Genomic DNA, 22632 nt, shown 5'->3' with positions numbered 1-22632 from the left:
TTTAAATTTTTGCCTTCAGAGTATGTAGTGATTTAATGTATTTTGGCTCTGAACTCAAATCTACAGAGATATATCCACAAAGAAGTTAATTGTAATAAATATAGGTATAGTCAAAGGCAATAGAAAGCCTTCTTTATTCCTCTAGTACTAAAATAAAATAATGACTGGGAATGGAGAACAGAGAGGTTCTGTCACAACATGTGAAATATATTGTTTTCCTTCTACTACTGGTAATGCAAATCAAAACTGTACTTATAATACAAATAGATTTTAAAAGTATTCAGTAGAGTGGTACAAATGAAACCAGTGTTTCATAATGCTTAGTCTTTAACATCTCTGATGTGTTTTTTATATTTTAAGGCTTTCTTCGATAAATAAATCATATGGAAATTCTGTAAAAACATCATCAACGGCTTACAGACATAAACTTTATGAATTACTAGCTGTATTGCCTCCAAAGACCTATGAAGGTACGTATTTCCTTACAAAGAGGTATCTGTTAAAAAATACTGTGGACTCACTTCTAAGGTTTTGTTCAACATATATTCAGCTAGCAAGGAGTAGTTCCACCTCTTCTAATAAACAAATTTTATTCCCTCTGTTTAGATTTGGTGGAATTGTAGTGAAGTCACTAAGGTTTTGAAAACTAGCGTTCATGACCTTTTTTTCCCTCTCCTATTCCAAATACAGATTTTTGGTCTATATTTATTTGAAACTTTAGAGTAGATGACCTTGCAACTTTAAACTGCTTAAAGAACTGACTGACTTTGCCTCTTTTACTCTCCATTGAATCCTAAATCGAAAGGTGTAATCTTAGCATAAATTAATTTAATATAGTCCATTAAAAGAATTAAATTAAATTGCTTCAAGTAGACTTAATATTCATCTGATTCTGTGCAGACTGTGGATAAAAAAATTTGTATCTAAAGAAAAATTTCAAAACAATCTGGGGATAGGATCACTTTTCTGTAGCAGAACATAACTAGAATTATTTAAAATATAATCCTCTAATCCAATAACAATGCACTAACAGTTTAACTAAAACAATAAATACCTTTGTCATCTTTAAATTCTCATGTTGAAATATAGTTTGCCATAGAGTACTTCAGTATGGACTGAAATACAAAATCAGAGTGTTTGACAATTGTAAAAAGAAGTACAGGGTATTTAATCAGGACACAGAGAATATGGGCCAGCCAGCCGCTGAACTGGCTGTCCTCTGAATCATGGAGGGAGTCCTTACTCAAATAATCTGCTCCATCTAGTGGTAACTGCTCAGTGGATCTTCTTAAGGACAAATCCCTGACCTTCACCTTAAAGCTGTTGCCACATAGAAGTCTGTGGCACAGAGAACAGTTGAAGCATAGCGTATAATATTCATTTGTGACTCGGACTTAAGACTGAAAATGAGACTTCCATCCCCTACAGCAAGTTATTTCTTTGGTTCTTTTATTACAGGGGCAATGTTTTATAGAATATGGACATTTGGGTGTGGGTAGTTTTGGCAATTCCTGGTTTGTTTGGGATTTTTGCATATGGTCTAACTTTATTGAAAAATAGACAGTATTTTACAGTGTGACCTGTAAAGTCTGAATCTTGTGAGAGAGCATCCTAGCTGAGGATGCTGCTATCTAGAACCAGTATATATAAAAAAAAAGCTTAAAAGGTTTGTTGTAAGTGGCCACACTGCTGAAAGCTTTGTAGATAGCCTTAGAATCAAGACAGTAATTTGACAGATGTAGTCTCAGAGTTGTTGAGCTGTTTGTAATACAGCAGTATGAGACTGGGGAAAGAATGGAAATGCATGTATTGCCAAAGCTAATTTTCAAGGTCTGTTATATATTTTAACATGTAAGGATGCATCATTTAGAAATGCAAAGAAAGTTTTTAAGGCAAAGCTTGAAACCAATACCTTTCTTTCCATATTATTTCCAGTATTTCCATGCAGAAACTGTGTCTTTGCAAATACTAGGATATTTTAAAATAAATTATTTGGGAAAACAGTATGATTATGGAACCCAGGGTGTTTTTTCAATGTCTAATCATTATCACTAGGAAGAGTAGTAGGTGTACTCGTGTGGCACAGCGTGGCACATTTTGCATGGCTCAGGGTGACACACTGAATGAGAAGCTTTCGCTAGTTTGTGGTTTTGTTCCTTTTCTTTCTTTTCATTTTCTTTGATCTGGGTAGTTAGCCAGAGGCTAGAAACGTGCAAGTTGTTTCTTTTTGAGAAAATCGGTGATGGGGACATATACTAGGAGTTGCAACTAAAGCTATTAGTATTTGCAAATAATGTCCAAAGATTATTTTTTTTCTTCGTCAGAAGAGGAACAAAACAAAATACCCGGCAAAGTAAACAGTTGAAAACAGGTTCTTTATTCATAGATCTAAGCCTTTTTCTCAACTCAAACCTTTAGATTTCTGAGGCCAGAGAAACTAGAACTTGATTAGGCTCTGCTTGGCCCTTTTACTCTATTTCAGCCTCTCTGATGTTTCTCTTTCTGCTTTCTGTCATCAGTGAAAATCGTTGTCTGTTCAAACAGCAGAATTATGAAGGCTTACCGCAAGTATGCATGAGTAGTAGATTATTTTTGCATTATTTCAGAAGTGACAGATATGAGAAGAATGTATTGGGTTAACTACAACATCAGTGAGAAACATCTAGCATGTTCTAGGTGCTGTCTTCCATCAGGTGTGAATGGTTAAGACTTTGCAATTTAGCTGATACAAAGTAAGACCTTGTTAAGCTGGGAAAAGCAGGTTCTGTTTCTAAGATTATTATTCTTGATCATTTTCACGTTATTAGCTCTGGATGCTGATGTGCTCATGTTTTTGTGGCTAGAGCATTTATTTCCTGTGAGTTAATATAAAATTTTTAATTACTATAATGTCCAATTTGATAATTTCACACAAATAATTTCAGTAATTTGAATTTTTGATTGTTAGATTTGTTGAAGTTTTCTGTGGTCTGAAATTAATGTGTTTTGTCAGACATTTGTCATTAGGGTTCTCTTCATCAGCTTTTTGTGCTTGTTATGTTCTACTGTCTAAACCATAAAATTGAATACAGGCGTTTACTTCTCTTTCTTAATAGGATGAGATGAATAGCTAGAATGCTGGAACAGCATTCTGGCTCAAAAGTTTGAACTGCTTTACATTGGGATAATATTATTTGACATGTTGAGGATGGCCAAGTGTCTGGGAGTAAAATAAATGTTAATTTAGTTAAAAATTGCTGAGTATCTCCATTAAATTTTATTTGAAAAGCTGTTTAATAGAAAGAGAATTTTTCAAATTTTTTTTGATTGTGATCTATAATAATTAATGAATGAGCAGTTCCTTGTTGTTGTTTTCAATTATTGTGTTTTTTAAAAAGACTCAATTTTTGACCGTTTCACACACTACCTGTCTATCTTGGAATACATATATATGATAGTGCTAGCCTTTTACATGTAGATTTGAGTCAAGCCTTTTGGGAAGAATGGCATACTTGCTATAACCAGTCAGGGAGGAAGGCAAAGCAACAGAGGCCTGCAAGGGAGAGAGGCTGATGGGGACAGGAATTTGGCAGGTAGACGGGAGTAAGTCGGCTTTCGCAGAACAGGTTCAAGATTCGGGAAGGGTAGAATAGCTGGTTGCAGCTACCAGCGCCAAGTATACAAGTGGTTCTGCTTGTGCTCCTGTGGTGCTGTTAACTGTGCTGTCCCACTTCTTGGAACTTCCCTGTGTTGAAAAATTATAAGCAACTTCAGTGCAAACAGGTAATTGTATGATCATCTAACAACTAAACTGAATGCAAAGAACTGGATATGTGAAGTTAAGCCCCCCCGGTGCTGATATTTCCCAGTTCACGAGGACTTGACTTTGCAGTCTTAAAGCTCTGGGCGTACATTCTTATGTAATATTTGCATAAAATTGTGTATATTCTTTAAGATTAGTTCTGCAGTGTTTTTCCATACAATTTCCTTATGTGATAAGCCAGACCTTTTTCATCACGTGTGTTTTAGCACTGGAAATGTTCTCTCACTGCAGGGTCTATTTTAATAACCTAAAATAGTCTGACTCGGAAAGCCTAATGTTGTTTATGTATAATGCACAATCTGGTCTGAAATATTATGTACAAAAATGTGAAAGTTTTAACTACCAGTGTAAATTATCGTTATGTAACCTACAGTAAATTCCTCATGCTTTGCTTTTTGAGTGCAAACTTCTGAAATAGGGGAGTACATTCTGCAGCTTTTGGTTATTTATCAAATTTATGGATATGTTAAATTACATCTGCTTGCCAAGTCCAAGTATTCCTGCATGGTTATGTAATACATTCTACAGCATTCATTTTCAGGAAATCTGAAGTAGAAATACATCTGTGCTTGTAACTGCCTTTTTCCCTCTACGTTAATTGTAAATGTAACTAGCTTACTAGATTAGCAGTTGTGTGGCATTATGCCTTCTCTAAAGGTAAAGGTCTCTGTTTTTCATCTTCTAGATTGCCATATATGCTTAGTTTGCTTATCTTAGGTAGTGCTCTGCTGTTGCCCCCGTAGTGAGAATTTTCTCCAATTAACTGTTTGAAGACTTAAGAAAAATGTTAGATGGATGTTGCTATTTCAGTATAAATGTCTTGCTCCCAAAGTTGCTTGTGACAAGGAATTAACCGAAAAATTTGAATATTTTTTACATTTAAAGGAAGCTTCTGCCCTGTTCTAAAAGAGTTAGTGGCTGACCTGACTGTCCCAGATAGCCAGATCGATGCTTCTACGTTCTTGCTTCCGCCCCTTTGTCATGAGAATGATCTCCTTTTACTTGGTCCCTTACTGCAGGATACTGACCACCGATTTATTGAAGAGCAGGTACTTTTTGATCTAGTTTAATGGTGGTATTATATTTTCATACAGTTCTAGTTATTTGGGTCAGTGCTGGTTTTGACTTGGTCAGAAATATGGCTATCCCTTATTTTCCTTTTCACAGCTCCTTTTAGGTAACAGCATAGCTGGTGGCAGCCTGGAGTATGACCCTTATTCAATTTATGAGAAGGTTGCAAAAGGTGATTCAGTACCTAAACCACTACCTCCTGTGTTGTCTGTTATCAGTGCAGCAACTCGTCTTTTTGGAGTTATGTTTTCCCATGTAGCAGAATCTCACAGGTAAGATAGTAACTGTAACTGCTGGGGAATTTGGGAGATGCTGAAAGATGGTCACAGTGTTTGAGATCGAGCACAGAAGAAAATGATTCTGGAAAAATAACGAATGCTATAAGTGGACTCTGTAAACCATCTGAATAATATAATTCAGACTAACAAACTATTAGGCTTTCACAATGAAAAGGCACATCCAATAAGAGGTTACTGTCATTATAATAAATTCTGTTGATCAAGAAAAATAATGTTTTGTTTTGATAGCCAGATCAGAATAATAGTTACTTTAAACAATATTACACAATTATTATAATGCTTAATACATAATTACCAAATGCCTTAGAACCAGAGAGGGACAAAATGGGTAGGAAGCTGTAGTAAAATTAAACCCTGATCCTGCCTCATTCTTTATAAAATGTAGATGGGAATAAACAAGAGTGTCTGTCTTAACACAGAATGCTTGAAACAGATCACAGACTTCTCTTGGGGCTGGGTGGGGGTGAGTGTGTGTCTTCCGACAGCACACATGGCATTTTGGTTTGTTTCACATTTATAAGCACACTGATTGCTGAAGCATTCCTCAAGATTTTGGCACACTGTTGCTTATTCTGTGTGCTGCTGGTAATTTTCTTGAATGCAGCATTAGAGCAAGCAAATTACTTTAAATTTAAACAGTTTTATATTTTCAAAGTCAACTGTAGTTAAACCTCAGATCATGATCATTATAGCTGGTGATGGTTTTGTAATTTCCTGTAAGGGATGAGCGCTTAGCATGCGAGTCCTGAGTCTTGATGTCTTCACTGCTTAGAATGCTCAGGATTTAGTGTAATCCTGAGGCAGCTGTTTCTATACGAGCATACCTGCCAATAAAATTTCCACATGCTTTATGATGTGTTCTTCTGACTTGCATTTCCTTCACTATTCTGTCTTCACTGACTGCTTTTTTTGTGGTTTTTTTTTCCTGTTTGTCTGGGCTTTTTGCCCCTACTGTCCCCAGGTTGCTGGTTGGTTTTCTTCACCTGTTTCTCAAGGCCTGAACTAATTGCTGCAGATAACTGCATTTTCCTTTTCTTTTTCTTTTCCTTCCTCCTTTCTCAATTGTAAGCCAAACTGCATTATTCCCATGCACGGTTCCTTTTAATAACATCTGTCTAATCACAGACATAAGTCATCATCTGTGAATGCATGTTATAAGAAAACAAAGGCAAAAAGTTTGTGTTTGTAATTATCTATTCTAATACAGAATACAAAATTTTTTTGTGGTAGACAGGGATGCCAGTTGAAGGAAAATGCTCAGGAGTTAAGGTAATAGATTTGTTCCACCTCTATTTCTATTATATATAGGCTTTGTTATGTGTTTTTTAAAAAAACAGATCTAAAAAGCTTGATTTGTTTCCTTAATTTTTAATTCTGTTAATTTTTTTTTTGTTTAAGGCTCCAGGTGTTAGAACAGTTGTTGAATTCCATAAAGCAAACAAAAGGTTCACGACAACAAATAGTACAACTTAATGTTGTGTCAGCCTTTTCTACTTCCTTAAAGGTAAATCTCCTCTCTCCGTTGTTTCTCTCCGTTGTTTTTCTCTCTCTCTGTTACTACAACATGGCATCTGTTGGTTTCAAGTGTGTCTACACAGGAGTTCTTATTTTGATTAACAGTCAAGGTGAAGATTAGTCCTGTTTTCTGTGATAATATATTTTGTTGTGATGTCACATTTTTCTTAAGCACTGAAGAGTCACAGTTTAGTTTGTCCCTTTTTTTTTTAATGTTAAGGGTTAGGAAAACTCATTTTAGTACGCTGTAGTGTGCTATCATCCATACTAGTGTCATTCAAAAGGGGAGAGGTGGAAGAATCCTGTTTGTATCATTTCTGCGTTTACCATTGGTAAAATAAAGTAATCCCATAACTCTGCCATTTATTGCTTTTCCCTCATGGTTTATTTGTATTTTCCTTTGTTCGTGTGCAATTTCATTCTTCCCTTCTTAGGCTTTCTTCAAGCTAAGGCAAAATGTTTTTACAACAGGCAAGACCTTTCATTGTACAATATTTGTACCTGGGCATATTTAATATGCACTCCAGATGACTGCTATAGCTTTTGCTCATACTCTTTTTTTGGACTGGGATTTTTCTTCGTGTCAATATTTTGTTTTCTCTTGTTTTCTTCTTGATATTATTTCCTGAATTTTATGCTAGTGTGTTGGTTTATTGGGCTCTGCTGCAATCTGTCCAACATTTCTGAAGATCAGAATGTTAATACTAAAATGTGCTATGATGTACACTTATCTCGAGTTAGACTTCTAACTCACAAAACAGCAAATAAAAATAGAGGAATTCCTCAGATAAAAGGGGAAGAAAATAAAATTCCTTCTGCAGGTCTTGTAATTTTTGCATGACTGGCAGAAAAACACATTCCAGTTACTATACTGTCTTGCTGTTTAATATATTTGATATCTATTTTTAGCATTTGGCTAACTGCAAGGGAAGTTTAGGTCCAGAAGAAGTTAGAAGGTCCGCCCTGACATTGGTAATGGGTGCCTTGGAAAGCAATAATCCACTCCTAAGATGTGCTGCTGCGGAATGTTTGGCCAGATTGGCACAGGTGGTTTCTGACAGTGCCTTCACTGCTGGATTAGCCCAAGTCAGTTTTGACAAGTAAGTTAAAAAAACAGCGTGGTAAGTTACTGGTTGAGTTTATGAAAATGTTTGAGAAATCTACCTGGCCCCTATTATGATAATAATTTTTAAAAGCTGTTTTCCTTCATGAGTTTTATGTCACTTCAGAAATCAACAGGAAAAAGCACTGCCTGATTTCTGCATGTGTTTCTTAGTTTTGCTGATCTTTAAGAAGCTTGTCTAAGTAAGCATGTAGATTTTCAAATAAATTAAATTGGCTGCTGTTCTAGCAACATCATTTAAGTATATCGAAAATATTTTTGCTACTTCCTTCAGATAAGAGATGATAAATAAACTTGGAAAGTTGGCAATGTATCAGTGTCTAATAAAATATTTTCCTGATTCCCTTTGTAGATGTGCTTATTACACAGTGTCAGTCTTGGTGATCACACTAACAACTTTCTTTCCCTATAATTAATAGGCTAAAGTCTGCTAGGGATGTGGTATCGAGAACAGGTCATTCTCTGGCTCTGGGATGTCTGTATAGGTACCTAGGAGGAATAGGTTCTACTCAGCACCTGAATGCATGTGTTGGAATCCTTTATACTCTATCTCAGGACAGTACTTCCCCTGATGTACAGGTACTTGTCATTTATCTAAAAATGTTAATTTACAGATGAACTGATTTATATTCTGCAGTATAAGGTTGTTTTTTTCTTGTAAGAATAACACTTCACAGCCTCTTAGTCATATCTCACAGGTGATGACTGGAGCACAGAGGCAATGAAAACCATAGACCCTGCTCAAAATCCACTTTCCAAGAAAGAACTATGATGAGATACAGGAGGTTCTTATTTAATGATCAGTGAAGCTGATAAGGCTAAGATATGCTGGCTTCAAAACCAGTTTCTGATGTTTTAGGAATTGATTAACTTCATGTTTACCTATATCTTGACCTTAACTAGATAGTACCTAGGTTTTTTTGTTCATGTCAGTTTTTGTCTCTGCTATGATGTGTACTTCACAGCATTTTTTTGTTATGTGTTATGTAGTAAATACTAGGGATTTGTAGCCTGAATGCTGTAGAACATGGTCAATATACTTCCTTGCATAAGGCAAGATGTTTTGAAGACTCATTCATATTATTTCTCTGTGGCTAAAACTGTTGTCTATCACAATAGCTTTAAGAGACATTGAATGTATTCCATGTAATTGTCTAAATCTCAGTTAAAGAATCTTTTAAGCTGTATCTACAGTATCTTTACACAGAGAACAACAGTATGTTGACATGAAACAGATGTGACTATTGGTGCAAAGTAACTGAGACTAAAACAATATGTTGGTTTCAGCAACTCTTATAGTATTTTTTCATAATTCTCTTGTTCTTGCACATAGAATCATACAATCATTAAGGTTGGAAAAGACCCCTAGGATCATCAAGTCCAACCGTCAACCCAATACCACCATGCCTCCTAAACCATGTCCCAGAGTGCCATGTCTACACATTTTTTTAACACCTCCGGGGGTGGTGACTCCACCACCTCTCTGGGCAGCCACTACTCATAAGACTTGTTCTCCAGACCCTTCATGAGTTTTGTTGCTCTTGTCTGGACACGCTCCAGCACCTCAATGTCCTTGGTCCTAGGGACCCAAAGCTGAACACAATATTCAAGGTACATCCTCACCAGTGCCGAGTACAGGGGCACCATCACTTTCCTGCTCCTGCTGGCCACACTATTCCTGATACAAGCCAGGATGCTGTTGGCCTTCTTGGCCACCTGGGCACACACTGCTGGCTCATGTTCAGCCGGCTGTCAACCAACACCCCCAGGTCCTTCTCCATGGGGCAGCTCTCCAGCCACTCTTCCCCAAGCCTGTAGCGTTGCACGGGGTTGTAGTGGCTCAAGTACAGGACCTGGCACTTGCCTTGTTAAACTTCATACAGTTGACCTCAGCCCATCGATCCAGCCTGTCCAGATCACTTCATTGAACTATAAGAAATTTTGCAAAGAGTAGAATGTATTTAAGGAATAATAATCATTATTAAATTAATTTACTATTAGATTAATTTTTTTAATTAACGATGGCAAATTTAAAATGGTTCTTTTATTGCAGAACAATGTTCCACATAAAATGTCTTATTAAGCATCCCTTTGGAACCTAAAAGTGCAACTTCTATTACTTTTATTTTTATGACTGAATTTTACTAGAACTATCAAATTTTAAAAAGATCTTGTTTATTCCATCATATAGGCATTACATGACTGCTTCTCTTATTTTACAGGCATGGGCACTACACTCTCTGTCACTGATAGTAGATTTAGCTGGCCCCCTGTATCATGTGCATGTGGAACCTACCTTATCTCTTGTTCTCACGTTGTTGTTGACTGTGCCACCTACTTACGCTGAAGTTCACCAAAGCCTTGGTCGCTGTTTAAATGCACTTATTACCACGCTGGGCCCTGAGTTGCAAGGTATGCAATGTACAACAGTGTCAGTTTTGTTTGGTTTAGCAACAAAATTGCTAAACATTGTTAGAATGTGTAATTCAAATTTTATCAACAAATAAGTACATGCTAAGTTTTTTTTGTCAGACAGTATTTCACAGGCCGTGATTTTATGCAGTCAAGATGATGTGAATGCTGGTTTTCTGAAAATAGTGTATCTCTTTGACATCTTTTCCTTTGTTTGAACTGATTCTCCAAGCCTTGCCTTGGGCTGAAAATTCTTACATTTACCATGAAAACAGAAGGTATTCATATTTCAAGAGTTTGGAGCCTGTCTATGTCTTAGTTATGATACAGGCATTTAAAAGTTGCTTCTAAATCAACTTTTACATAGCTGGACACTGACATATCCAGAGAGCAATGTGACTGTTACTTACTGGTATCAGAGTATAACACAGATATAGAAGGTATCCTGCAAGAGGATGAGAGCTTATGGGTGGCTTGGGAAAAAGACATCATGTTTAAAATAAAAAAAGCTGATGTTTTAAAAACAAAAATATTTTTTCTTCCGAACATAGGCAGCAGTACAACAGTTTCAGCTTTAAGAACTTCCTGTCTCCTGGCCTGTGCAGTGATGCAGGATAATCCCGACTGCCTTGTTCAGGCTCAAGCCATCTCTTGCCTTCAGCAGCTTCACATGTTTGCTCCTCGACATGTCAACTTGTCTAGCCTTGTAAGCTGCCTGTGTGTGAGTATACACTTCCTAGTCTATATACTTGTATTTTAAAACATTTTGTTCAGAAACACTTAAAAAATGCAGATGCTGCTTTAACCAGAGAAACTGATCATTGTGTAGGGGTAGAGGTGTTTCATATCCTCCTACAGGCAAGTATTCACTATTTTTTTTCCCCTGTTTCTGCTTTCCCTTTACAAGAAGAGCACATTCTTTAGAAATCTTGGCCTTCTGAACTGCTTGCAAGTGCATTCTGCTGCTCTTATTAAGGCCAGTTGTCTGGCAGGATATACCATCCATTACAACTTTTTGCTGGATTATTACCAGCTATTTTATGTTGGCCAGTTTTTTCCTCTGCTGCTTTTTATGTCTTAGGTGAAGGATTGATTAAAAAAAAAAGGCCTGTGTGTACTAACTACTGAGAATTGTTTTGTTTGTGTTTGTTTTTTCATGATGGTGAAAAACTGTAGCTTTCTCTCCTTCACAGAGAAATGCTTCAGCGTACTGACTTCTTGGCAGTCAGTATAAAAATTTCTGACACTTACATAAGTAATAGTCAAACCTGGTCTTTGGAAAAAGTAAACAAAACTCTTTTTCAGCCCTATTTGACGAAGAGATGGGGGGGTTGTTTGCTGGCAGGTTTTTTGTTTGTCTTTATTTTACCCCAAAGTCTCTCTGTCTTTGAATAGTTGCTATTCTGAACCACTTAGTTTTATGAAGAAAGCAAAAATCATTTAATGGTAGTTATTAGCCTTGCTGGGTTTTCAGGGGCTAGCTAGGGGTTTGGGGTATTTTTTAGTTTGTTTGTTTCTTTTTAAATAAGACCGTTAGTCTCCCTGTAAATCAGAGAGAAATAAAAAACCACAGACAGTAAAGTGGGGTGGGTTTTTTTTAATCTCTCATCTATCTTAACACAGTTCTTATTCAAATCTTCTCCTGGGTAGCACTTGTACATCAAAGGTAACCATATATTGATTTTCTGTGAAGTTTAGATTCCTTTCATTTATCTTTATTCAGTTTGACTAGAAACATGATTGTGGGAGCCAGGAAAAACTGAAGGAGAATCTCTTTCAGCCCCACATTGTGATAGGCAGAAGAACTGGAACTCATCTGAATTGTTCTTTCTTTTAACATACACCAGCTATGTTTTTCTCTTCTCTGGGTAAAAACATAGGGGTTTTTTTACATTGATAAAATCACAACAAATCTTATAAGTCACTTTCTTGCTCATATGTAAGTCCATGTACACTCTGCTTCCATGGACAGTATGATCTCTCTAACTAATAGCAAGTACCTACTAAAAAAGAGGATGTCATGATGAAGTTGTCTTGTCTATAAGGAATTACTGATTTTTATTGTTTTTACAAATTGTCTCAAAGTACTTCATCCAGTACTTTATGAACTTTATAATATTAAATTACTCAATTAAGAAGAAGCATGGTTCATGGCTTGAGTGTGTGTTTTCATGCATCTGTACACATGTGTGTGTTTCACCTCTACCCCAGAAAAGATTGTGAGCTTCATGGGGAAGGAGTCCACCAAAGTCAGTGGCCTTACATAGATGAACTTTTCTTGTTCTGGTGAACTTGTTACAGGACTATGGCCAGTGTTGCTGATACTGACAATTCAGTAATCGTCAATATGTCTCTCAAGAGTATCACAAACAAAGGTTTGCGTGTGTGCCTTGCAGGTCTGGCAGAAGATCATTGCACAAACAGATTACTGCATTTGTAAAACTCACCATCCATCCATGTAGTTTCCACCCACTAAATCACCATCTCGCTAGGGAAGCAGAATAAACTATTGGACTGGACCTGAAATCTGCTCTTGACTCTGTTTTTGGCTTGCAAGATGACATTCAGCAAGTCATTCTCCATGAGTTAAAATTTCTGCAAGTGGAGAACAATGTGTGACTGTCCTCCTTTGCAACACATTTTGAAGTCTTAAGGGCAGGTAGAGTAAAAGCTGGGCACTAGATACTGTGGATATTGACCACTGCGTTCTTTATTTAAGGCAGGAAAACAGGAGAGGCAAAGAATCTGTGGTCAGCTAAGTGATCTTTTCCCCTTCTGTCCACAGAAACATGAATTCTCACTCATAAAATCTTGAAAACAAATGTACAAGGAATTTTTTTTAAGTAACATTTGAACTAACTCCCCTCTCCACCCTTTTTCCCCAAAGTTTCTGGAAAACTTGTGTGTCTTCAAACTTGCCTTTTTAAAATTCTGAAATAGACATTCTCTTTTTCCCCTCTCCCCTCTCCTCCTCTCCAGCATTTGTCATGCCAACACTATTGCTGTGAGCAGCTGCAAGCTGCTTCCTCCACCTGTCTTCCCACCCCCAGAGTGTGATATGGTTCAGGTCCCCAAAGTATTTAGACTGTTCAGTTTGCGACTAAGCTAGCACTAACAAAACATGGTTCAGGAATGCGTGCATAGCTTCACTGGCTCGTTTTTGTTTGTTTGTTTGTTTTGATTGTGTACATGTGCCTGTCATAATCTAGCTTCCTTGTTTGTCAATTGGATCTTTTTTCACGGGGCTTTGCATCTAACAGTAATGCTTATCCTGTCAGTTAAATTCTTGGCTCCAGTGGAATAGAAATCATATGCTTTTAATCATGTCTAACATTAGCTCTAAAGCTAACTTAGGTGAGTATGGACTTCTAAAGAGCTTATCTGTGTAAGCTTATGATGTAGTGAACGCCAGTTTTCAGCTGCAAGACATTAAAGATATTTTGAAACATGATAAGTACACAATGTCAATAACTCTGCTGTGCTGTTGTCTTGGTACTGTAAGAACTCGTTTTAGGGGCAGCTGGCTTGCAAGTTAAGTGTGTTCAACATTAAATAGAAGATAACTAAGCAAATTAGGGGTTTGGTATGTTTGAGATAAGATTCTGCATTTTATTATATGCTGAATTTACTGTAACAGTCTCCATGTGTGATTGGTATCACTGTGATATCGATATTTTGGTTTTGTCATGACTGGTTTGTCATTTGTTTTTGTGCAGGAAATCTTGTTGGATAATTCTGTGTTGGTAGGTCCCTGTGCCTTGTTAATCCTAAATTTTTGCAGTTTGCAGTGGTGTTTTTAATTTCGTCTTTTATCTTTTCCTTTTAACCATTTTAATGTAATTTCTTTTAGCATGTCAAGTGACATTTGATTGTCATCCTAACCAGACCCTTCCTAACTTTCTGCAGATGGCAGACATATATTTCATTTATGTGCTCAGTGAGACATTATTTTGTTTTTAATGTGTTAAGCACAGAAAGGGAACTGTTTGTTCATTTAAGTTTGTGTGTGATGCTTGCATTTTGTGTCTGTTATTTAGTCCTGTCCCCTGCTTACGGTGTGGGAGAATGAGAGAGGTGAAAAATATGCATCTTGCGTTATTCGGTAGCCTGAATTGGACCCTCTGTTTCTTCCCCTCTTAAAAATAAGCACGTAATTTATGCATGTCCAACTTGAAGTAGAATGTGTAGCTTGTTTGCATAAATGTTGCGTTAAAAGCTTCACTTGTTTTTAAAGTTTCAATTAAAGTATCTTGCAGACATACTTATTGAGTCAGGTTTCTTCTTCTTTAGAAGAATTATGTAGAGAGTATATCTGGGTGTATTAGATACTTCATTCCTGAGTATTGTAGATTCATGTGTATGCATAGAAATTCAGAAGACAAAGCTTAATTTTGTTAAAGTAACAAAGCTGGAATTCTGTATCACTTGCTCTTTTTGTCCTTAAGTTGTTATTTTTAACTGTATATTAACTAATATATATTAGTCATTTTGACTAACATATATTAACCTGTTGCTGACAAACGAGGAGCATGACCACACTGCAAGGTTTCCCTACAGCAGGCACTCAGCTCTGTCTGTTTTAAGGATGGTGACAGCTAAGGGTACACAATTGCTTAGTTGTAGAGAATAACTTTTTTGATGATAACCTCAGCTTAATTTAAAAGAAGCTGCATAAATTTTGCTGTAGCCATCTTGCCTGGCCACACAGGTGGTTCATTGTAACTTTGGGATTCCCTTCAGAATATTCTTCAAATTGAAAGCAAGCAAATGAAAATCAGAAATCTCCAATCTAAGAAAAAACCTGGAGGCTACGTCTTAGGTTTTTTCAGTGTTTTTCCTTGTTCCTGTAATAATGAGTCTGTTATCACGTGTTTTTTCAGTATAAAAAACAAGCACGGGCCTGGTGGTGTTAAAATACGATGATTCTATAAACTTTTTTTGCTAGAAACTGCTCAGGAGAGCTGATTTGTCTCAGTGTGATACATTCACCAGTAACTCTCACCCTTCCTCTCACCTTCTCTAAAACGTAATTTAATGTACTCTGAGTATATAATATTTTTTGCGGTGAAATCGCAGCCGTGTTCTCTTTGCCCTTTCTTATAAACTTCCTTTCATGCATGGAGTTCATACTTACTAAAGCGTAATTGACTGTCTCACCCTTAGTTACATTGGCATTTCTCTAGTTACATCTGAGGATGATCCAAGTAATTTTCTCTTGCCCTGAGTTTTCAAGCCCATTATATATATCCTGTAGTCAAAGAATAGAGGTAATTGTTCATTGACACCACGATTCAGCTGTCATTGAAGTTAATGGGGGTCTTTCTACTGATACCGGTGGGAGTCAGATCCCCAAACCAGTCTTATTAGTTACCTTTGGAGAGAAAATGTGAAAAGTACTGACATGTTAAAATTGAATACAGGAGTTGCAAAACCTTTTATTTGGGGTTAAAAAAAAAAAAGGCTGAGCAAGAATAGCATCAGTTACATGCCTATTGACTTCACAGATTTGCCATAACTGCAAGTGTTGAGAAAATACCAGCCTTACTGAGGTATTACCATAAAGGTTTGTTAGCCAGCTTACTGTTTGTTCTTGCATGTTTCAGGTGAATCTCTGTAGCTCATACTTATTATTGAGACGTGCAGTGGTAGCTTGCTTACGTCAACTTGTGCAAAGAGAAGCTGCTGAGGTATCAGAGTACGCTGTTGCATTAGTTAAAGAGAGCAGAGAAGATTTTACTCCAGGTAACGTATTGAAGTTTTGAGATCAAAGAGCTTGACACATTGATAGTGAATTTTAAACACGCTCTGTGATGGGTATGAAAACTCTGATACATTCTTGAAATTTTAAACTCAGAAAGGCTTTCTGCTTCAGATATCTGTATAGGACCAAATTATGGACGCATCCAAACCCCTTCTTAATGATAAAATGAAGAGACTATTGCTTTTCATATACTGTATATTAGTAGGGTCAGTAAATGAGAAAATACAAGTGGAGTTCCAGAGAAACCCAGGCCTATCTAGCCAGTAGCTGTTGTAGTAACTGCTTCATAGTCTTGCATTTTCCATACATTTTCATAATTTTATTTTCCCACATAAATCTCTTATTAAAAATCTGTCATTGAGGGAAGGCATACAAAGGCTGTTGAAGAAAATTTCAGTTGACCTCTTTGGAAAACTAGTAAAGTAATGATCAGCTGGGGTCCCTAGAATTTTTAACTTCATAAAGGTTTGGGCGGTTTGCTAAAAGGCCTGAGAATGATCACTAGTTCATCCTTATGTGCTTTCCTTTGAAGGGACAGTGGTAATAAATGATTTCACTTTGGATTTCAGTTCAAGCTTATCTGGAAACTTTCAGAAAAGATAGACTATAGCCATTTTGTAGAACTGCTGATTTTAAAAATTAGTAATATTGGGCAAATAAAAATTGGTCATATTAATTTAAGAAATTATTGCCACGTGTCTGGTTTTGAGCTTTGTTGAAGAACAATTTTAACATCCCTTTCAAGTTAAAACATTGTTTTTAGTGTTAAATTATGAGTCAATGTGAGGAATCAAATGGCCAAATAATTTTTTTGGGGAGCTTAGATGCTATGGTGATGGTAATGCAGTGAAATTCAGATCAGAGTGTGATTCTTTTTTTTTTCTCCCCCCCTTGGTGTGAGTTTCTTCCTGTTGTTAGTATGTTTCTTTATAAGTTCAATGTTTGTTTTGAATTCAGATGATTTAGACGTGGTATTAAAGCAATTAATACTATTATTTTGAAAGTATTTGAGGGCTAGATACTTGTTCACAACATAGTCTGTGCAATCTTCAGTGGGATTTTTGTGGTCATTACTGCAGTTTTCTGATGAACAGCATTCAGCTCACAGACTTTGTTCTTAGCAGATGTTAACATCAGAGAAATAGGCCTGGAGGGGGCATTGCTGGGCTTGCTGGACAAAGAATTGGATCAACGGTTATGCCAGGATATCAAAGAGACACTGACTCATATGCTTACTTCAATGGCAGTTGAAAAGCTCTCTTTTTGGCTGAAGCTTTGTAAAGATGTTCTTGCTGCCTCAGCTGGTAAGTTCTAATACGGTGTATTTGAGAACACAATGAAAATAAGGCCTGCAGCAGTACAGTATGTCACTGAGGGAAAGTATTTGTGTTTCTTGAGTGTTTGACATTTATGAAGTGTATCATTGTCTTTCATGTTGAAACACTGGACCCTCTAACTTAGTTCTTTTAGAAGGAATATGACTTTCTCCCTTCTGATTGCCTTTTCCCTATTGATCAAGTTTTTGTAAACATTTTAGTTTGTCTTGCCTGTTCATATCCTTGTTGATTTATAGTGCTATTGTTAACTTATTTCCATATCAGAAATGGAAACGTAGAATACATTTGAGCTTGTGCATCCTGTGCAAGTACCTACAAGAAAAATATTCAGACCCTCTGTTCTATTAAGAATAGGAATGGTGCAGACCTACTATATCATAATGAAAACTCCTGAGCAAATGAAATTAATTACTGTGCTGAATATTGTGGGGGAAAAAATTTATTTTACCTCCAGTGCAGGAGGAAAACATCTTGGATTTAGCTTTTTTGATTTGGAAAGGTACTAGCTTCTAAAGTGTCACACTTATTTTAAAAGTGGGTTTTTTTCTTTCACTTCTTTCACTGTGTTCTTCATTTACTTTCGTGGTATTGGTCTTGTATTCCAGCAAGTAGTATCAACTAACTGCAGACAGTTTTGTTATATTTATTTTATTTTTAATTCTAGTATTTACTTTCAGACACTAGGGTTGAAGGGAGTCATAGTGAGTTGGAGGCTAGAGATGGACTTTGAAGAGATTTTCTTATGAGTCATTCTATAGTTTTCAGTTACAGTAAGAAAGAATACTACAATTCTTCTTTTTTTCCACCATGTCCTAAATACAGATTTCAATACAGTAGCTTCAGTAGATACCACTCAAGAAGAGGAAACTGCCAAAGCTGATGATGCATCTGTATTAACATCTGACAGTGATGAGAGGTTCCATCCTTTCAGTAATCCACGATGGTCTACCAGAGTTTTTGCTGCAGAGTGTGTTTGTAAAATTATAAGCCAATGTGAAAATGCAGGCAGTGCACATTTTGACATAACTTTGGCTCAGGAAAGAAAACAACGTGATTCAAGAGGTATGTGTTAAGCACTGAAAGAATTTCACAGAATGCAAAGTATGCTTAAAATAAATGTCAGCTGTTTGCATCTTATTGAAATCCATCACAAATTTGTTGTTTGTAATTGTTGAAACCTTTAATTACTCTGATTGGAAACATGTATTTTTAAGGTGTAGAGCAATTTTTATTTGCCAAAACATTGGCATATCACTACAGCATTTCTACTCACTTTCCTAGTTATAGTACCGTGGCATATGCGTAGGAAGCCACTGTTTCTGCATAAGCATTGGAAATCAGAAGTGATAGCTGGCACCAGCCTACAACATTACAGTTTTGTATCTGGAAGTATGACTAAAAAACTCCACTCTTTTTTTCCTTCCATAATTTGCATAATTGCTAGTGGAGACACAGGGCCAATTTTCAGTACCTCTCTGTGTTTATCTGGAGGTGTTTTCCTCAAAGCTCTTTTTTAGAACATCTGCCTCATACATAAAGATATTTATGCTTTATTCTAAGTGCTTTTTTTTTTTTAATATTAAAATGGAAAGGAGCCTAGATCATCTAACTGAAGATGTCCAAGTAAGATTGTTGTATGTGTAAGCAGCCTTAAGTGAATCCTTGATATGTGGTGAGGTAAAATGTAAAATATATATTTTGAAAATGTTGGGAGCAGTCTTATGAATATATTATGTCTAAAGCTGAATTTAATAAAACTGGTTTTGTTTTGTTTTGTTTTTTATTATTTCTGTTTTCAGATGACTTTTTGGTATTGCATTTAGCTGACTTGATCCGTATGGCGTTTATGGCTGCCACAGATCACAGTGATCAACTTCGCCTTTCTGGGCTTCAGACATTGCTAATTGTTGTTCGGAAGTTTGCAGCTGTTCCAGAACCAGAGTTTCCAGGTCATGTAATTCTGGAGCAATATCAAGCCAATGTAAGCACCATTGCTAATAACCTCTAGAAGAGTCTAGAGTTAGAGTTAATCACTGAAAGAAGTTTGCTTTCTGCAGTGTGTAGTGCTAGAGTTGGTTTTCAGTTAATTTGATATTAAATTATTAAATTCTTTGGACTGAACTTCCTTAGCAAGCATCTTTACAGTTGGTATATGTTTTAGCCCCAAAGTTTTTCAAGTTTCAGCATTTTTCCCTCTTCCCTGTTTGAATACAGCAAAAAGAAAATACAACATTGGGGTGGTTTTTTGAAAAAAAAAAATTGGTTTTTTTTGAAAGCATTGGATTTGAAGTGCATTGCAAGAAATATTAGGGACAACGATCATTTAAAACTCTGCTTAGAAAAAAGTAGCCTTTGCACACCAGAGATCACGCTAGGAGATTTTGGTTGATAAATAAACTAGAGGAGATAAAAGCATGGATTGTACTCCCAAGGTCTATTTCAGTTAAGTCTTGGGTGAGACTTACAGAAAAGATGTCCTGATCATTTTGCATTCCAGACTGCACTTGAGTTAAATATGACAGGCGGCTGTGTTAAGCCTCATCTGTCTCCCATTCTTCAAATTTCTAGCAGACATTAAGTAAGTCAGATCAGCTTTTGCCATTAGAATTCTATTCTACTGGCACTTCTTTGTGGGAAAGGAGAAGTGCCTTGATCTAGTCTAGAACTTCCAAGGGGGAAGAACACACTATCTGTCCTTGCTGTCCAAGACCATCAGGCAGGTCACAAGTAGACCTAATAATTCTCCTTCTAAACTTCACTACCCATAAAGCGTTTCTGCTAATATGCATAGATCTTCTCATTAACTGTTTCATAGAAGTTGAAGAGATATGAAGCAGTTAAGTATCTAGTCTTTTTCTTGTAAATTTTATTCCATATCAATAACCAGAAATGGATGGATGTAGATTTCTTCCAGATTTAAGTAATTATTTCCTGAAATCTTGTTCAGAAGTCCCTTACATGAAGTCTGAGCTTTAAGGAGTCATAAGAAACCATCATTAACTGCCATTAAAAACAACACCTTTTCACTTATTTTCACAAACCTGTATTTGTAGTACTTGTACAACACTTTGTACTTTCATCCAAAGAGCATCAGACTTAAGTCTGAGTTTTCGGATATCAGCTAAAGCAGCAAGGAAAAATTTCATTAGCCTTTAGTGAAATAGCTTTCAACAATGAGAGGAGGTGAAATCTCTGCAATCAGGTGAGTATATGTTTGTGTGTTCTTTATTAGGCAAACAGCGTTTATGCTGTCCTATTCTTACACTTTGCAAAGTTGACCAACTTCAGCTGTTTGTTTCCTTAAATCTTTATTCTTTCTAAGGAAGGAATGAGTAAGGAAATGTCACTCATTAGGTGTCTTGCAAATCTTTCATGGTTTGGGACATTGTTTTTTATTTTGAGGGCTTTTCATCAAGTCAAGAGTTCAGGAAGGAAGAGGTTTCTTTTTCAGTTTTAGACTGTGCAAAAAATAGAATCAACTTTGAAGACCCCTCTCAAAGAGAGCCATGCCTTCGTGTCCACATGTGGTGATGTGTTTGTGCAAACAATAAAAGTATGACTGCAACTGTCTCCCTGCTCTTTAACCTCACTGAAACAGTCTGTGGAAAAATGAAAAGGAAACTATGCTTTATAAAGGAAAACTGCAACAAAGCCTGCTTATGAAAAGTAATTATTTAGTTAATTGTTCATGTATTAAATGTTGTATAACTTCTCTTTAGGTTGGAGCAGCACTGAGGCCTGCCTTTGCTCCTGAAACTCCTCCAGATGTCACAGCAAAAGCATGTCAGGCAAGTGTTGAAAGTCAGAAGTGTTAGGTAATAGATCCTCTGAAATTTTCTTTTTGCTTGATACGCCATTCGAGAAAAAGGAAGTAAATAGTCTAGCCTCAGATCCTCAGTGCACACAAAATAATGTCACCCATGTTACCTCTATATTGTAACAACTCAAAGATTTTAAAATCTTTTGAGAAACTTCGTAGCAGTCGATACTTTGGCTGTTACTTGACATACCTCTAATGTTTTTTGGCATTCATTACTTATGTATACCAAACTGTAATGTCATTTAACGTTGATTGTTATCCAAGGGTAACTGTATCTCTGTAGAAATTAAATCTGTTTTTCATAATTTTACAGATGGAAAAAAGAGTATCCAGTGGTGTTTGGCTCTTGTTTCTCATTATTTCTGTTTTACAACACTAGGTATGCAGTGCCTGGATAGCAAGTGGTGTAGTAAGTGATCTTAATGACCTTCGAAGGGTTCACCAGTTGCTTGTATCCTCTTTGGTAAAGGTGCAGGCTGGGAAAGAAGCACAAAGTCAACAATATAATGAAAGCACCTCAACTATGGAGATACTGGCTGTGCTCAAGGCTTGGGCAGAGGTTAGTGTAACAGCTCTGTAACAATAGTCTTGTTATCTGGTAGGTGAGTTAGAACCTTTCAGATGAATAGCTTCAGGAATATCTTATATGCTTCATTAATTAGAAGTTGCTAGTCCTTTGATTTGCTTTGATACCTCTGAACAGTATGTTAACTTTGTAAACCTGACAAAATTACTGCTAATTAAACTGCATTATATTGTACATTAAGAAATATGTCTAGCACTTAAGTAGTATGATTTTCGTAACATGTTCTAATATTTCAATAATCATTTTAAATTGGCATGGTATAAATAGTGGTGGTGATAGTCCACTGAATATAACCATTTTAAATTCGTGTCATTTCTCTCATTTTCTATTGGCATTTAATGTCTTACACGTTGTTCTTGTAAGTTAACAATGTCAGTTCAGTACTGCATTAGCTAACTGCCTTAAAGTCAGCTCATGTGAATGCCTGTTTTAATATGTGTAAACGCAAGGTTGAGTATTTGAAAATCAAAAATGTGAACAATGTATATAATATCTAGAAGATGTATCTTAGAAAGCACTGATAGCGACCTTGGCTGCTGATGGTTGATAACCAGCTAAATATGAGCATGTTATGTAGTTAGTATGATATTTCTGTTTATATCCAGGGAGCTATTTTGAAGGAGAAAGCAGGCAATAGATAGCTTTTATGTGAACATTTGTAGAAAAACATACGAACCTCTGGTGTCCATACTTGAGAAAGGATATTGGCAAAATAGAAAAGCCATTGGAGAAGAGCTAGCAAGTGGGAATAAAAATCTTGAAAACATGCTTACACTGAGAGATTTAAGTAGATGAGTCTATTTAATCTCTTCAAGAAAAGATAAGGTGCTGTGATCAGTTTAAAATTATTACATGGAAAAAAGATTTTTATTGGCATATGACAATAACCTGTCATGGATCAGAAGT

At 36.3% G+C, this 22632-nt stretch overlaps 1 protein-coding gene across 8 annotated transcripts in view; it reads left to right on the top strand.

Moving 5' to 3' along the window:
• The window catches only part of HEATR5A (HEAT repeat containing 5A), a 56043-nt gene that overhangs the window by 20398 nt on the left and 13013 nt on the right, over positions 1-22632 (top strand). For 4 of the 8 annotated variants that reach the window (XM_064460214.1, XM_064460210.1, XM_064460208.1 and 1 more), the window contains exons 13-27: positions 361-470; positions 4688-4851; positions 4970-5145; positions 6571-6676; positions 7597-7787; positions 8230-8389; positions 10033-10222; positions 10774-10943; positions 13939-13965; positions 15826-15964; positions 17105-17287; positions 18143-18382; positions 19120-19301; positions 21040-21108; positions 21520-21699. In XM_064460214.1, the coding sequence (XP_064316284.1) occupies positions 361-470; positions 4688-4851; positions 4970-5145; positions 6571-6676; positions 7597-7787; positions 8230-8389; positions 10033-10222; positions 10774-10943; positions 13939-13965; positions 15826-15964; positions 17105-17287; positions 18143-18382; positions 19120-19301; positions 21040-21108; positions 21520-21699 (2287 nt within the window). The remainder of the gene's footprint in view (positions 1-360; positions 471-4687; positions 4852-4969; positions 5146-6570; positions 6677-7596; positions 7788-8229; positions 8390-10032; positions 10223-10773; positions 10944-13938; positions 13966-15825; positions 15965-17104; positions 17288-18142; positions 18383-19119; positions 19302-21039; positions 21109-21519; positions 21700-22632) is intronic. The other 4 variants (XM_064460215.1, XM_064460209.1, XM_064460213.1 and 1 more) reach the window with 4 other exon arrangements.

Source organism: Phalacrocorax carbo, chromosome 9 (genome assembly GCF_963921805.1).
Source record: "Phalacrocorax carbo chromosome 9, bPhaCar2.1, whole genome shotgun sequence".
Taxonomy (NCBI): domain Eukaryota; kingdom Metazoa; phylum Chordata; class Aves; order Suliformes; family Phalacrocoracidae; genus Phalacrocorax; species Phalacrocorax carbo.
Note: the sequence above shows the minus strand (reverse complement) of the source record. Positions and strands in the feature narration are given on the sequence as shown.